The 14,086-nt window shown below is 42.4% G+C and overlaps 1 protein-coding gene and 1 long non-coding RNA gene across 8 annotated transcripts in view; one reads left to right on the forward strand and one right to left on the reverse strand.

The window, feature by feature from the left end:
- Window positions 1-10,859, forward strand: part of LOC138569585 (mitogen-activated protein kinase kinase kinase 3-like) — a 696,616-nt gene extending 685,757 nt beyond the window's left edge. For all 4 annotated transcript variants that reach the window (XM_069647679.1, XM_069647681.1, XM_069647683.1 and 1 more), the window contains exon 17: window positions 3,026-10,859. In XM_069647679.1, the coding sequence (XP_069503780.1) occupies window positions 3,026-3,254 (229 nt within the window). In that variant the 3' untranslated portion in view covers window positions 3,255-10,859. The remainder of the gene's footprint in view (window positions 1-3,025) is intronic.
- Window positions 1-14,086, reverse strand: part of LOC138569586 (uncharacterized) — a 192,672-nt gene that overhangs the window by 105,432 nt on the left and 73,154 nt on the right. For 2 of the 4 annotated variants that reach the window (XR_011303270.1, XR_011303268.1), the window contains exon 5: window positions 1,979-2,061. The exons of the other annotated variants lie outside the window; for them this stretch is intronic. This is a non-coding gene — a long non-coding RNA (uncharacterized lncRNA). The remainder of the gene's footprint in view (window positions 1-1,978; window positions 2,062-14,086) is intronic. 4 annotated transcript variants of the gene reach the window in all.

Consider the following 14,086-nt stretch of genomic DNA (forward strand, 5'->3'; position numbering starts at 1 on the left):
CCTTGAAGGACTCCTGGCAGGAGCAGAACAGTGGGCAGTCCCTGTTGCATTTTTGCCACCAGAGTGTGCAGGGTGGTTAGGATGTCCAGGGACATGTCTCTTGGCGCCGGAGCAGGTGCAGCAGGAACTGAGCTTGAGCCCCTTGCCAGCCTAAACAGCTGGGAAGGCACACGGGTCGGTGACCCCTGATGAGGTATGGGTGGAATGGGGTTGGGTTTCCTCTGAATAAAAATCATTTGGCAGGTCCTCTTCAGAAGTGGTGCAGATGGCTAGGGACTCTCAGGGGGAGGGGAAAACCAGAGGAGCAAGAGTAAAGGGTGGGACAGCCTTGGTGGGCCTGGGCCGGAGGCATGTCTCTCACCAGATCAATGCCCTTTGGAAAGTAGGTGACAACTGGAGCTTGTGGAACAGGATTCGTTATCGACGGGATCATCGTTGAAACCGCTGAATGAGGTCCAAGAGGCAAACGATCCTGGCATGGTGACCGTAGAAAAGGTAAAGGTGACAATCGTTGACGAGCCCTTCGGGGCAGCAGCTGTCGAAGGAAGATTTGATTTTGAAGACTGAAACATCAATGAGCTTGTCGCCGGGATGGTCGCTGATGGGGCAACGGTCTTGATGGATGAAGTTGTCGTCAATGAGGGCGTAGACAACAGTGGAAATGGAGATGGGTCCTTGAATGATTTGGTAGTCTTTGACAACGACCTGTGCTTGGATGAGTGCCAGAAATTTCCTCGCGGACGTGGGTAACCTACCAGCCTGTAGGCTAACTGTTGACGGAGTCAGCGTCAGTGACTTGACTCTTCCCAGAACTGCATCCTGCAGCCTCGGAGACCGTTGATGAGGAAGTTGATATAGCGTGGGATTTCGCCTTCTTTTGGATCTTCACCAGGGAAGCATCCTCAAAAGACCTCGTCCTCTTCTTATCAGACGCAGTATGCTTAGTGGACCTGTCAGCCCTGGAAGAGGCATGACTATGCCCGGAGGCAGCGTCAGAGGCCTTACCTTCCACGATCCATACCACCAACCTTGTGTGGCGGTCCTTCTGAGTCTTTGATGAAAAGGATCAACAGATTGAGCATCCGTTTGCCTTGTGGTAGGGATGACGATAGTAAATGCACTTGAGGTGCTGATCCTCGATGAAGATATTCTTCAGGCCGCAGCCTTCACAGGACGTGAAGAGGCTCTTGTTTGTGGCATCTACCATGGTCAAGGTGAAGGCCCGAGCCTGGTCTTGTGGTGCAACGGGCTGAAGATCCGACGGTGGATTGCAGATCTTCGTCGACAACAGGTCCTCGCTGCTAGTAGTCGCTGCGTGGCGGTTGACAATGAAGAGATGGAAGATTTCTTCAAAAAAAAACAAAAAACTAACGATTTTTGAGGAGCAAAGCACAGTGACTCTCAACACTAGAAACGTGTGGAAAAATCTAAAGATGGCCACCAGGGCTGGAGCTTAGGAGGACGAGTGTCATTGGCTGGGGTAGCTTGACCCAAAGGACACTGATGGGCTATAGAGGAGATGAGCAGTTTTAGTTTAAAGCTAAACTGCTTTCTTTTTTATCGATGATTCATCCTGACAATGGGGAATATTCATAAGCATGTGAATCCATGCAAGACCCCATGCTGGAGAAGTCAACAAGCAACTGCCTCACACACTCAGTCCCATGCTTGGTAATCTGAATGAATCCAGTTTCACAAGTGAAAGCGAAATGAAATTACAATGATGAGGCATGCACATGTGAACATAGCACATTTACATGTGGCCACATAAACATCTCAACGACTCATTTGACATCCCAATAGCAATTTAGCAATGACCCAAGTGTATCCTGCAGGCAGGGCCATGGAAGGGGCTCCTGGCCACGTATGTCTGTGGCATCATAGTCACATCACCATCAAACCACATCTTGCTACATGCAGACATGACAAAACAAAAGCACATTGCCAGAGAAGAAATGCGTTGTATGTATTATGGCACCTCCTACTTCACTCGGTTCCCATCTTCTCAACGCCTTCTCCCTCCATATCTCCCCCTAACTCGCCAGGGCTCACAGTTTAGACCTGTTCAAAGGGACAAGGAAGAAGCAATGGAATTTATCTGAAAAATGTTTGGGTCCAGTCACTCGCCTGGAAATGAACTTTAACGTTTTGTTTGTGACTAGGCATTCTGAAAACAAAGCAACTTTTGATCGGATTTCTAATTTAAGTATTGCTAATGAAACCCTTACATACACAATCTCTGTGGCCTAATCACTCAATGCATGTTGCTGCTAACCGAAAGGTCGCGAGTTCGTGGCTATCTCTAGACAGCTCAATGGAAAATAGATAAACTATAACGACATAATTTGCTTTATAATTGTTCGATGAATTGATTTTTACAGTCAACCCAGTTATTCTGCCAATGGTCACCATGCCTCTTTGCAAAACCTAGATGGGGTCCTTTAATTTATGTGGGGTCCTTTAAATTAAAAAGGGGGACAGAGGCCCTTATTCCAGGACAGTCTTGCCAAAAACCGGGACTTCTGGTCACCCAGAAGTCCCTGTGTGCATATGTACATATTGTTTGAAACATACAAAAGGTATCTTAAATATAAATCACGTGTACAAAATATTTTCTTACAAAGCTTGACGAACGTTGCCTGAAAAATGCTTCCATCACCTTGACAGTGAAAAATGACACTTGTTCCACTGCTTTAAATGTTAACAGCCAGAAAGAAATGTGTGTGTTGGTGGCTCTGACAATTACCCAGAGGTGCCATCAGTGCGAACATGTTTGGAAGCCTGAGATGTTTGATTAAATAATATATTTCACAGTGATGGATATGATTGCTGTCACTTAATGCACTAGCCTAATAAATATCTGGGTTTTCTGGATGTTACAGGTTTAAATTCCAGATGACCTACTCTCAGGATTTCATCTTTTCGATACAATAAAATTGCTATTTGTAGATCCCCTGTTATAGTAGTACTTTGTGGGTTAATGAATAATGTTGTTTTTATTTACCTTTATATATTGTTGTTTCAGGAGTGTGGGGTGCACCGTGGTGGAAATGCTAACGGAGAAGCCACCGTGGGCGGAGTTTGAAGCCATGGCGGCCATTTTCAAAATTGCAACACAACCAACAAAACCCAAACTTCCAGACTGTGTTTCAGACTACTGCAAAAACTTCCTGAAACAGACTTTTGTGGAGGAAAAGAGGCGGCCAACGGCAGAAGAACTTCTGAGGCACCCGTTTGTGAACTGTGCCATTTAGGAGCTTGGCAGATACGAAATAGGGTTAAAAAATATATAGGTTCCCTCTAGTGACTGGCTTTGACAGCTAACGAGTGCCACAAGACCCCTCTTGAAGGCTTGTTTGTTTGAACTATGCCGTGAGATAGAAGCCTATGTTATGCTGGAGATGGTTGATAATTCTCATCATGGTAGAATTGGCCATGCCACAATGTCGGCATTCATTGGCGGGGCACACAAACAGTGGACAGATGCTCAGTTGCGGGCCGAGTACCTTTTTAAAACGCACATATGAAATCCCTTGCTTATCTTGTGCAGAGGAACATTTCATACCCGGAAAATTGAAGGAACCTTCTCTTCTGCCCTTACATTTCCAGAGGGAGGAAGGTCGAGTGGAGAGCTACTGCCTGAAGTCACGGAGAGAGCCACTAGGAATAGTCGAGAATGTTGGGCACTGTCCAGAAAACAGCAGAAAAGTAACGGTTAATGCAAAACTTTCTAGTCTCCTTTTTTTAATTGCCATGAAATTGTAGTTGCTTTAGAGGTGAAACTCGACATCATGAGAGCACAAGGGAAGGAGGCAACACTATGTGGGCGCAGAAATAAGTATTGAAACTCGCTCCTCAAAACAGCACAACTTTCTGGCGTTGGTGATGTATGAAGACCACTGGCAATTCGCTCACTCATCTTGGAAGCCAAACCACTTCGAGGACTGTTCCGGATGACATTATGTTGGTACCTCCCAAGGATTATGGCTTCCGTGCTTCAGTTTCACCTGCAGATCCAAGCTCAATGCGCATTATCAATGGTGCCTTGTGGCCTTTAAATACCCACTATGAACCCAGTCAAATATTGATCACAAGCCAAAAAGGAGGGTAACAGAGATGTCCTAACAACCGTTGCACTTCTGTAAATACTTGAACCCCAAATGTGCCTTAAACAGTTACATAGGTTGTGCAATCTTCACTTAAACCAATTGTTGGTGCAAAAATCAATGTGCTGGATTTGTGTTCACACACCTGAATGCCTAAAGCTGCCCCTCCTATTGGATACCATTTGGCATGTTTGTTATTTTTTTGTGGGTGCTAATATACTGTTCACAAATGATGCTGCAGGAAAGCACTGGGCCCCGAAGCCCCCCCTCCCCTGCCCCCTTTGCATCCTTCTTCGAATACCCAGGATACACGACTACATGCGCATGCTTAGAACATGCATTATCCACAGATTGGGGCGAGAATGGGCGATAGAAGGGCCGGATTGTCCAGCATATGCAGTCTCTGACCACACCTGAAGGCAGACAAGAACTGAAGTCTGTAATTTGATCCCACTCAGTGGTTACCTACTGTCCTCTTTTCCCCGTGATTTTGCACCCTTGCAATGTCACACTAATCCCTTATCTCTAGTCTGTTGGTCCTTCAACAACTGGGTACACAATCTAGAGGGCTGGCTTTGTGGATATGTAATGCATGTACACTCCCTATGTTATTTGTTGAGGCATTCTTTATTTCTCCTCACAAAGCAGATAAAGCTTAGCAAACTTGAATTTCTACCTTACCTCAACTTCCCTATAGTGTGTTAGACTTTTGGAAACTTGGGTTCTTCCAAAAAGCTATCCAGGCGGACTGGTAGAGAAACCGAGTGGTAGATATTTCTGCTGGCCGATAATATCCAGGTGGCGGGCCATTTACAGATCTAATCTGACTCCATCTGGTGGGCTGAACACAGTGGCTGGTCGGCCTATTTCTCTGCTCAAGTCCGCTGAAAATGTTTCTGTTCAGAGTGAGGAAGTCCTATAGGGATCCCGCATTCACCCCTCCCTCGGAAGTGGCCTCAGCACTCGGGTGAAAGGGGCCCAACTAGTGATTCCCACAAACATCATCCAGGATAAGGCCCACAAAAGAATGGTGTTATTATGGTTGTGGTTCCGTCATTTGGTGCTAGCACTGGAAAACTGTTTTGATATTTTAAGACTAAGAGAGACCCGACTTGCATGGAGCTCGCCCATCTGCATATCCACCCCGGATTAAGGCCAGTTTGGTTCCCATCGTTAGAATTTGAACATGTATGTTGGGTGATGTGCTGGATCTGTATAGTAAGCTAGTTGCAAGCTGGCAATCCACTATGAAAACGGTCATTTGCCAGCCTGCTTCATAAGCGGCAGCACAAGTGGTCTACTGGTGTGTTGAGCACTGAAATTAAGCTGCACTCTTCTTTTAACAACGCGCTGTCTCCAAAGCAGATTGGAGCACGCTGGAGCGGCTGATGCAGAGGCGTAGCCGGGATTGTCTAACAAGCGGGACCTGAAGCTAATGTAGTTGGGCCCCTCCGCACTGACATTAACATTTATAAATGCCCACACAGTGCTGCAGAGTGGGCATTTACAGATTTTGGGTGGGCCTTGCTCGCTCAGCCCCTACCCTGTTTACGCCTCTGGGCTGATGATGTAGTCTTTTCTACCATTGCCCTACTTCAGGTGTCTCCAATTCCATTCCCTTTGAGCCTCATCCACGCCAGGTTTTCAGGTTAACGACTGGGGTATGAGATGAGCTGCCATTGAAATTCACTGCATTCAAATGTGTCTCTCATGAATATCCTGAAAACAGGGGGTGGTTTTATGTCTTGGGGAAGTGACTTGAATAGACCTACCCAATCTCATGTTATCTTCCACTTAGAAGTGCTTTACTTTCCCATGGTCTAGCTGCTCCTGTTTTTACAGTATGTCTACACACACGTGTGTGCCTTTGCAACAAACTAATTGAATTCGTTGACATTAATGGGTTTCTCCAAGTCATTTGTGATGTGCCTCACCAAGGCTGGCGTATTCAAGTTCCTCTCTTGGTTTTGATGATGCCCCAACACTACTCTTTATTCCATGAAACGGCCAAATTGTTACTAATAACTACATTATGGTAATGTCTCTAAGGCTTGGACATTTAACTAAAAGCTCTCCGATGACCTAGACCTAAGAGTACCCATTGAATGAGCTCTCGACATTTAAAGTCACATGCAGATGTATTCGCTGTTGTCGCGGCTTAAATGGACATATCTGACAAATTCCTAGTTTCCCGGGATGACCTTTTTAAATCGGGACTAGAGTCTCACTTTGGAAGCAGTCGTTTGGGATCCGTTGGGTTGCACTTCATTTTGTCAGATTAAGCATTTCATTCGAATATACCTTTTTAATCTTGTGTGAAATGCTTCAAATAAGCAAATCACATCGTTGGTGCCACAGCCTATATCTGTAATACCCTTGCAGTGTTTTGGTGTACATAATGGAACAATAGAATGTAATATTAAATATATTTACATTTTCATATGTACTGTTTTGAAAATGTGTTCGTAATATTGTGTAATAGAAGCAATTGGCCTTATTTTTGCAATAAGATTTTTGATAATGCTTCCCCGTCGTTAGATGTCGACATTTTCCCTGCGTGGGGAAATAATGCTATGTGATATTGTATATCATCTGATGTATGCGGTCCCTTTCCATCATGCTAACTATAAAGCCAAATAGAACCATACTGTAAACAGAGCATACCAAATCGTGCTTGTTGGGAAAGGGGAGTGCGGGTTCCCTGGGAATGATGAGGCCCAACCTGGCATGTCGGACCCAGTGGAGCCACTGAAATGTATATTTCTTTTTATTGTGTGTGTATATGACGTAAAGTGCCAAAACGTTTCTCTCTCATACAATTTTAGTGTACTATATCTATGTATAGCGTAGAATGTTTGAATTTCTATTTCCTAGTAAAATAAAATGCGTGCTGTAAAACTGTGACTACTCAGCCATATGATATATCGCTCTTTTACAAGCCTGCCACACATTTACAATTATACTCCATTCCAATCAAGAGTCAACATTTCAATAATTCACAATTCTTTTAGGTTTTTCTTAGATTTCAGCTTCCCCCGTTCCTTTGTGACTGCAGGAATGATTTTGTCGTCACACTTCAAAGGATTTGCCACATTGTTGGGGAGGGCAGGAAGCCCTGTGGCCTCCAAGTCCCAGCTACCCTTGAGCAAAACCTGTTGTTGTCCCAGCACCCATGGAGGCGAGCCACAGAAAGGGTTAAGAGCATGTTATGGCTGTATGCATGAAGGGGTATAAAACAGCCTTGCTCATGTCTTCAGGCAACTGCTAGCAAATACTTTTCTCAATGACTAGCTCCTATTGTAGACCTTCTCCACCACCAGCACATCAGAAGAATGTCCCATGTAATAGCGTAGGTGAATATGAGGGTTCAAGTAGAGCTGCTGCCTTAGTGTCTTAGGTTTCCTATGCTTCTTTATAGGATTAGGCAGCCTTTTGGGCAACCACCTCCTGACCAAACTTACCACCTGTTGGCACACGGTTCTCCAGAATCCAGACCCTCACAAGGCTTGAAATGAAATGGCAAGCAGGGAAAAGTCCAGGAAACAGTCCTCTATTCCACAGCATACTATAATGCCATACCTTTTGCTGTCAGGATCGCTCCAGTACTCGTGCGGTTCAGACAAGAGCTTCAGACCCTGCTTTTCCTAGGTGTGACTTAGGATCCACTGTCCCCAGCTTACCAGAACTCCGGGATTAACTAGTAAATGTTCCCATCTTGTTCTCTCTAATGCATGTACAGCACTCTGTTGCTCGCAGGCTAGGTTCACTCTATATAGCATACAAATGCAGATTAGGCACTATAGGCTACAGCCAGTATAATAGCTCAGTGAGTTAATCACTCAGTCTGCAGGGCAAAGATGTGGGCTCCAGCAGGAACGACTCAGCCCATCATCCTTATAAAGTTGATGGGGCTGAAAGCCATTAACTTGGGCAATAATACCCATTATCACAGGTCCTATGGATCGGGCATGAAGTTATGATATTATGACATGGCTCAGGAAGTTCACTGCTGTTATGGCTCCCTTCAAATAGCCTGTGCCCCACATGATAAAAGTGGTTATGGAGGAAATTGATCTGTGATTTAGAGAGGCTGCCACTCCGGTTAAGCCTTACCACCTACAGATTGGAATGTATCCTAATTCGGTATTGTTCCTCTCTTGTTCAGGAAGCTTATATTCATTGTGATGGGGACCCCATCCGTGAAGGATCAGTGGGATAAGCATGTGTCCATCAACCCACTATTGATGCTCTCTCAGCAACATGTGGCAGTACCTGTGGCAGAATGTTTCTTTTATTTCATCTCAAAGTAGTTTCCAATGTTCTAATCAATAAACAGTTGTTCTCTGTGTATCATCCTCCTTCCAAAGCTAAAGACTTTGAGACTATAGAGGATTCTCAACTAAATAAATGTACAACGTAGTAAAGATGTTACTGTCTCATGTTTTATATTGAATCCTGCCTTCGTGCTAGGTTTGATTTTTCATTTTCCGGTCTCATGAAACAGCTAAAGTGCCTGATCTTGAAGCTTTCGTGGTGTAGAAAATGCCAACACACTGCCCTAGCCTTCAGTTTTCAGAAAGGAGGTTTTGTGTCTAATGAGACGGTCATGTTAATACTTTTAACTAAAATGCATAGCGTTGATGTATTCATATGGCCAGACCAGGTTTCTATTTTGTATCGTGTTTAATGCATCTCCTTCTCCTATGAGTGCCCAGGCAGCAAAGTACTCACATATTGGAATTGTATTTTCATGCAAGGGTCTGTCCCTTGTAAAGAATAATGGACGTTGGGTCTACCCCAGAAACAATGCAACAACCCATTCTCGTGTCGAATCACTTTCCTAATGGCCACTGTTTGACCTCTGATCTCCATGAAAGCATAATGTTGATAAAATAGATCATAATGCATAAACTCTTTACTCGGTTCCTGTCATATCGGAAGCTCGGTTTACCATCAAGCACATTATCTCTTGATTTCAGCAAAAACGAACTCCACGAGGTCAATGGTTGTAAAAATGTCAATTAACCACATTAATTTCACCTTTTACTATACAAAGAACTTCCATCTAGCCATATCAATGGAAATATATTGGATTCTGTCACTCATGCTAATGAATGATGTAGAACACTCAAAATCTATTTTTTATTAGTAAAAGAAGCATTTCCTGCAATTGAAATAATTGAAGTACAGCTTCTCGCATTCTTTTTCAACAGTGTGTCATATGCATCTTCTATCCCTGCTTCTGAAATTGGTAATTTGTGCCACATAATTCAATTGGCCTGGCCATACCTCCTTCAATGCGGCATCGTCTATGAAGGTTGATATCCATGACCAGTCTATTATACAGTGTTATGTAGAGCCCTACATTCCACAAGGGTGGGATCAGAGTATCAAATGGCAAGTTGCTGCTATAGCACAACCCGACTGGTTTGAATGCTATGTGAAACCACTAGGTCTTCAGGGATCATCTGGTGGTGTAGTGGTGTTCAGCCTGTTGAAAGATGTAATTTATCAGGAAGGATAGTTCCACTTTGTAGTCTGTGTGATGAAATATGTACACCAAACACATGCCCCTTACGTTTGAAATTGCCCATGCTTCAGGAGTTAACAGTGAATGATAAAACTATGTTCTAGTTTGGCATTCACCACGGCGTTAACTGTGTGCCGATGGAGTGGATCGGATCACCCTTTGTAGATCTTCATAACATACTATGCAAAATGTTCAACAAATAAAAGTATGGAGTATATCAAAGAGTGAATAATACTTGAAAATACTGTATTTTAAATAGTTTCAAACGAAACTATAGTTAGTAAAAGATATGCCAAGTCTTTAAGCAATAAAGGCAAGATGCCACCTTAAATGTGTTTTGCAAAAAAGCAAAGAAACTGTATGCCACCTGGTAAGGCGGATGGCATACTAGGTAGAAGATGTTTTGGTTTACCAGTTTTAGAATGACCTATGTCCCTTCCTCAGACTTTCTGGGAGAACCTGCTGCCATTTTCCTTGATGGATTGAAGATCCACAAAAGGTGGTTCATAAGTACATTCCACTTGCAGAGGACCTGTTTATGTATCAATGAGGATGGGATGTAAAACACAATCTTATTATTTGATTGCAATAATGCATTCCAGGGCCTTGTAGAGCATGGACATCCCAAAACATTTCACAAACCTATGCTATTTCCATAGGTAAAGCATGCCAACTAATGCAAGCAACTAGGTTGTTAGTGAAAAAAAGTTATTAGTTATACCCACTTGAAAGGTTGCATGCACCCAGAAAGAATACCAATAAGTTGTGTGTATGTACCTCAGTGGGTGCAAAGCAGGGGTGATGACGTGGGAAGGAAATTATACGTTGGGAACAAAATGGTGAATTACGGAAAGACTACACATACAAGACCCAATGGTGTATCTCATAGGAATTGTACCTGTAAAAAGGACCAATAATGGGAACAACAGGTTTTACTATTTTTGTATAATTGCTCTTATATAACTATGCATTATCATCCTGTGTGTCAACCTGTTTGAAATGAACATGCATTACCAAAAACATGAATACAACGTGTAGTGTAGATAAATACATATAGGCTTCAGTTTTGGCAAAATGGACTATATGTTGAATGTACTTTTCAAAATGCTGTAAGCCTTTTTTTTGCATGAGATGACATGTTTCAGAATTTTGTTTTATTAAGAAACTTATTTTATAAGGAAAAAATATTCAATTGTATTTCAATAAATTAAGTGTTTAATTTTTGTATTTGTTAGTTTTCCTTTACTTTCTCAATAGTAGCTTAAAGCAGGAGGAACAATAGACAACAGTCCAGACCAAGAATGAACTGTCACAGTATGGGCAACCTGCTAAATTTCTGAACAAGCATCTGCTCCCAGGTCATGAGCTCTGAACATGCTCCAGTTAGTAGAGGGAGACTGGCCGGGTTCAAATCAATGCGGCCTAATTAATAGTGAGGGCTCAATGGGAATATGAATTCTTTTAAAATAATATGATATCAGTCATTTCACACATTGTGTATACACATCAATAGAATTCACAATCATTTTGTAGGAAAACACATGAAATAGTCCAGTAGTAGGCCACCAACAATACACCGGAGCAATTTTCATGCAGGCTGTGGCCAAAGAAAAAACATGAGACCTGATTCCACAGTAGCAATTGGTATGCTGTTTCCCAATGTGCTAACACCATACTGATTTATATGAAGGCAGTACATTCTCTAAATAGAATATGTATTTCTTGTTCTAAAGTCATGTGTAGTTAAAGAATGGTCTGGGAAATTCACAGCATATTCACTGAAAGACTTGTAACATATATAAAAAATAGGCCTACACATGTTTCACTCAATGTGCTTCGCCAGTGCCACACATTAATTGGTGAACAATTAATCTAGTCAAAATTGTTAAAGTTGCAGTCAGTACACAATCATACGTACAAATACATTAAGGAAAACCAAAGGGATGCAAACGCAAAAAAATTAAACAATATTCAAACAAATAAATTGATATAACAGTTCTCAGTGAAAATGGGTTAGAATAATTAAGAATAAGGTGGGGGGGTGGATTATACTATTGAAAAAACAGGCGACCGAAGGTACAATAAGAAGTTAATCAATTTGTAAAAACAATTGCAAGCACTGAGGTAAGCAGGTTTTAAAATAATGGCAATTGTTCTAGTAAAACACCCCTACTCTGTAGACATGCGTGTAACTTGCGTCCTAAAAGTTATCTGAGTACATGATATCCATTAAGTGTTGCGCACAGTATACCGCTATTCTATCTCAAAATAGTTATTCTCCTAGATAGGTTGTGTGGGTGATGTGTCTAAAATCCACCGGTTTCCAATATTAGACACTTCTTCGTTGTGTGACTTGAGGTCAATCGCATTCCTCACTGTTTGTGCTCATTGTGTAAGGTGGTGTACATTGTTGGGGTTACCTCTAGGAGCCGGGTCAAGACTTATAACAGGATTCGGTGATGCCCTTTATTTTTTTATGTAGTGCTGCAAACCCGACAAGCATCTTAGCGCTGGAATAACAGTTGATATTATCCCACCGCATTGGTACTCAATTTATCGACCTCTGAAGGATGAAAGACTGAGTCAAACCTGTATCAGCAGGCTGCGCACAGATGTCAGAATGGGCGCTCAGCTCGCTGTTCTATCTGACCAGCTTTAGAGTATAGTTCCAGGCAAAGCCATCATATATGTTTCAATAATTTGAATCTCTATTGTGACAAATATATATAAATGTTGGGGTACTTAGAGTTGATATAGTGAACATGGTAGTGCTAGTCAGATTGTGGAGTGTACTTGCCAAGTTAGTGCCGGTGGATTATAAGTACTGTAGTTCAAACTGCGTCCTACATGTATAGCAAAATTGCAGATTCTCTGGGAAAATTGCCTGGTAGGCTTGAGAATGTTGTGGTAATTACAATCGCTGTTCGCTTAGGAAAATGATAAAGTAAAAGCGCTAAAGGTTGTAACGGTGGATCAGAGAAAAAGAAACCACTGTTGGGTAAATTGAACTTGGAGAAAAAGGGCTTGCGTGTACTGCGCATGTAGCTATTTCTTTCGTTGTCACTCGTGACTTTACCAATGTAATGGTATCAGCCTTGGTAGGATCTGGAATGGAGAAAACGTGGAACCAACAATTGCTGAAATGATGGTCCAAGGGGGAAAGTAGTGCCATCTGTATATCAGTCCTGAAATATTCCCTCCACTGCTTACCTAGTGGGCATTTGTGAATGCCATGGTACGCTTGGCATCCTGTGTGGCTTTGGCCGTGTTCAGCTCCTTACTCTGGTTAGAGTAATTTCAAGCAAAAAGCCATTGCGTTTAAATAACCAATGTGCGTGGTGACGTGCTTGCGTATTGAAACTATCTAAATCAATGAAACGTTTGGTGCTTGAGAAGACAAGGCGCCATCTTTAGATGGTGTCATGTGTTATTGCTGCCGAACAAGTTAGTTAATGTTACAAAGTTGAAAATTCAAGTGGGACACAATATTTATAACTGAACAATGGTGCGGATGTTGTTATTAATGTATCATGTAGCAAGTTACATGTTACAAATGAACGTACTGAAAGGGATTGTTGCATAATAAAACCTCCCAAAAGGTTGTTGTCACACATAACAAGTTGACTGTTATTGAAAGAGAATCAGGCCTGTATTACTTCTGATTTGAAAACATTTTATTGAGATTTTGCAAAAGAACAGCAAACATTACATCATAAGTGCTGTTGCCACCAAAACACAGTGGAACAATGCATAGGTACTGGTGGAATAATATTGGGCTAGACAGCTGGTATAAATGGGCTGCCACAATAACAGGGTGTGTTGGTATGAAACAAAACAGAGCAAACTTCTTGGGATAGAGAGTATGAAATATTTAACAGTTGTATAATAAATATGCAGTGTCTGTATTTTACACAATTCCATAAAGGCAACAAAATAATCTCTCAGCAAATGTTCTGCACTAAACGTTTTAATAGGTACGGGTGGTCACCCATTGTATGCCTTGTTGGTGTCTTACTTGAGAACTGTAAGCTGAAAGAAAGGGATGAATAGAAAGAGTGAAGGGAGTAGGGGAGAGCCGAATAAGGTAGGGATCAGGAACCTGAGGACAGTTGCGAGAGTCCTGAACATTGTTCTGTAGTGCCATTGAGGGTATTGCATAGTAGGCTGACTCTTCCATAAGTGGGTATTGCATCATAGGATTGACGCCACTGCGCCCATTTCTTGAGGTGGTTAAAGGAGGTGGAGAACCATGTAACTGGTAGGGAACTGGATGGGTTGTATGATCACATTTTCTATGATGCCAACATGGGGTCAAGAGGAGCAGCAAAAACCACAGGCAGCCCAGCCAAATGTGATCTTGATCATTGTTTTCCTTTTGCGATTTATTTCGGAATGAACAGTGGATATACTATCAATGATACCTAGGATGTTAGACCTCTGGGTATTGGTT

This window comes from Ambystoma mexicanum, chromosome 2q (assembly GCF_040938575.1).
Source record: "Ambystoma mexicanum isolate Mex_15411 chromosome 2q, UKY_AmexF1_1, whole genome shotgun sequence".
Lineage (NCBI taxonomy): Eukaryota > Metazoa > Chordata > Amphibia > Caudata > Ambystomatidae > Ambystoma > Ambystoma mexicanum.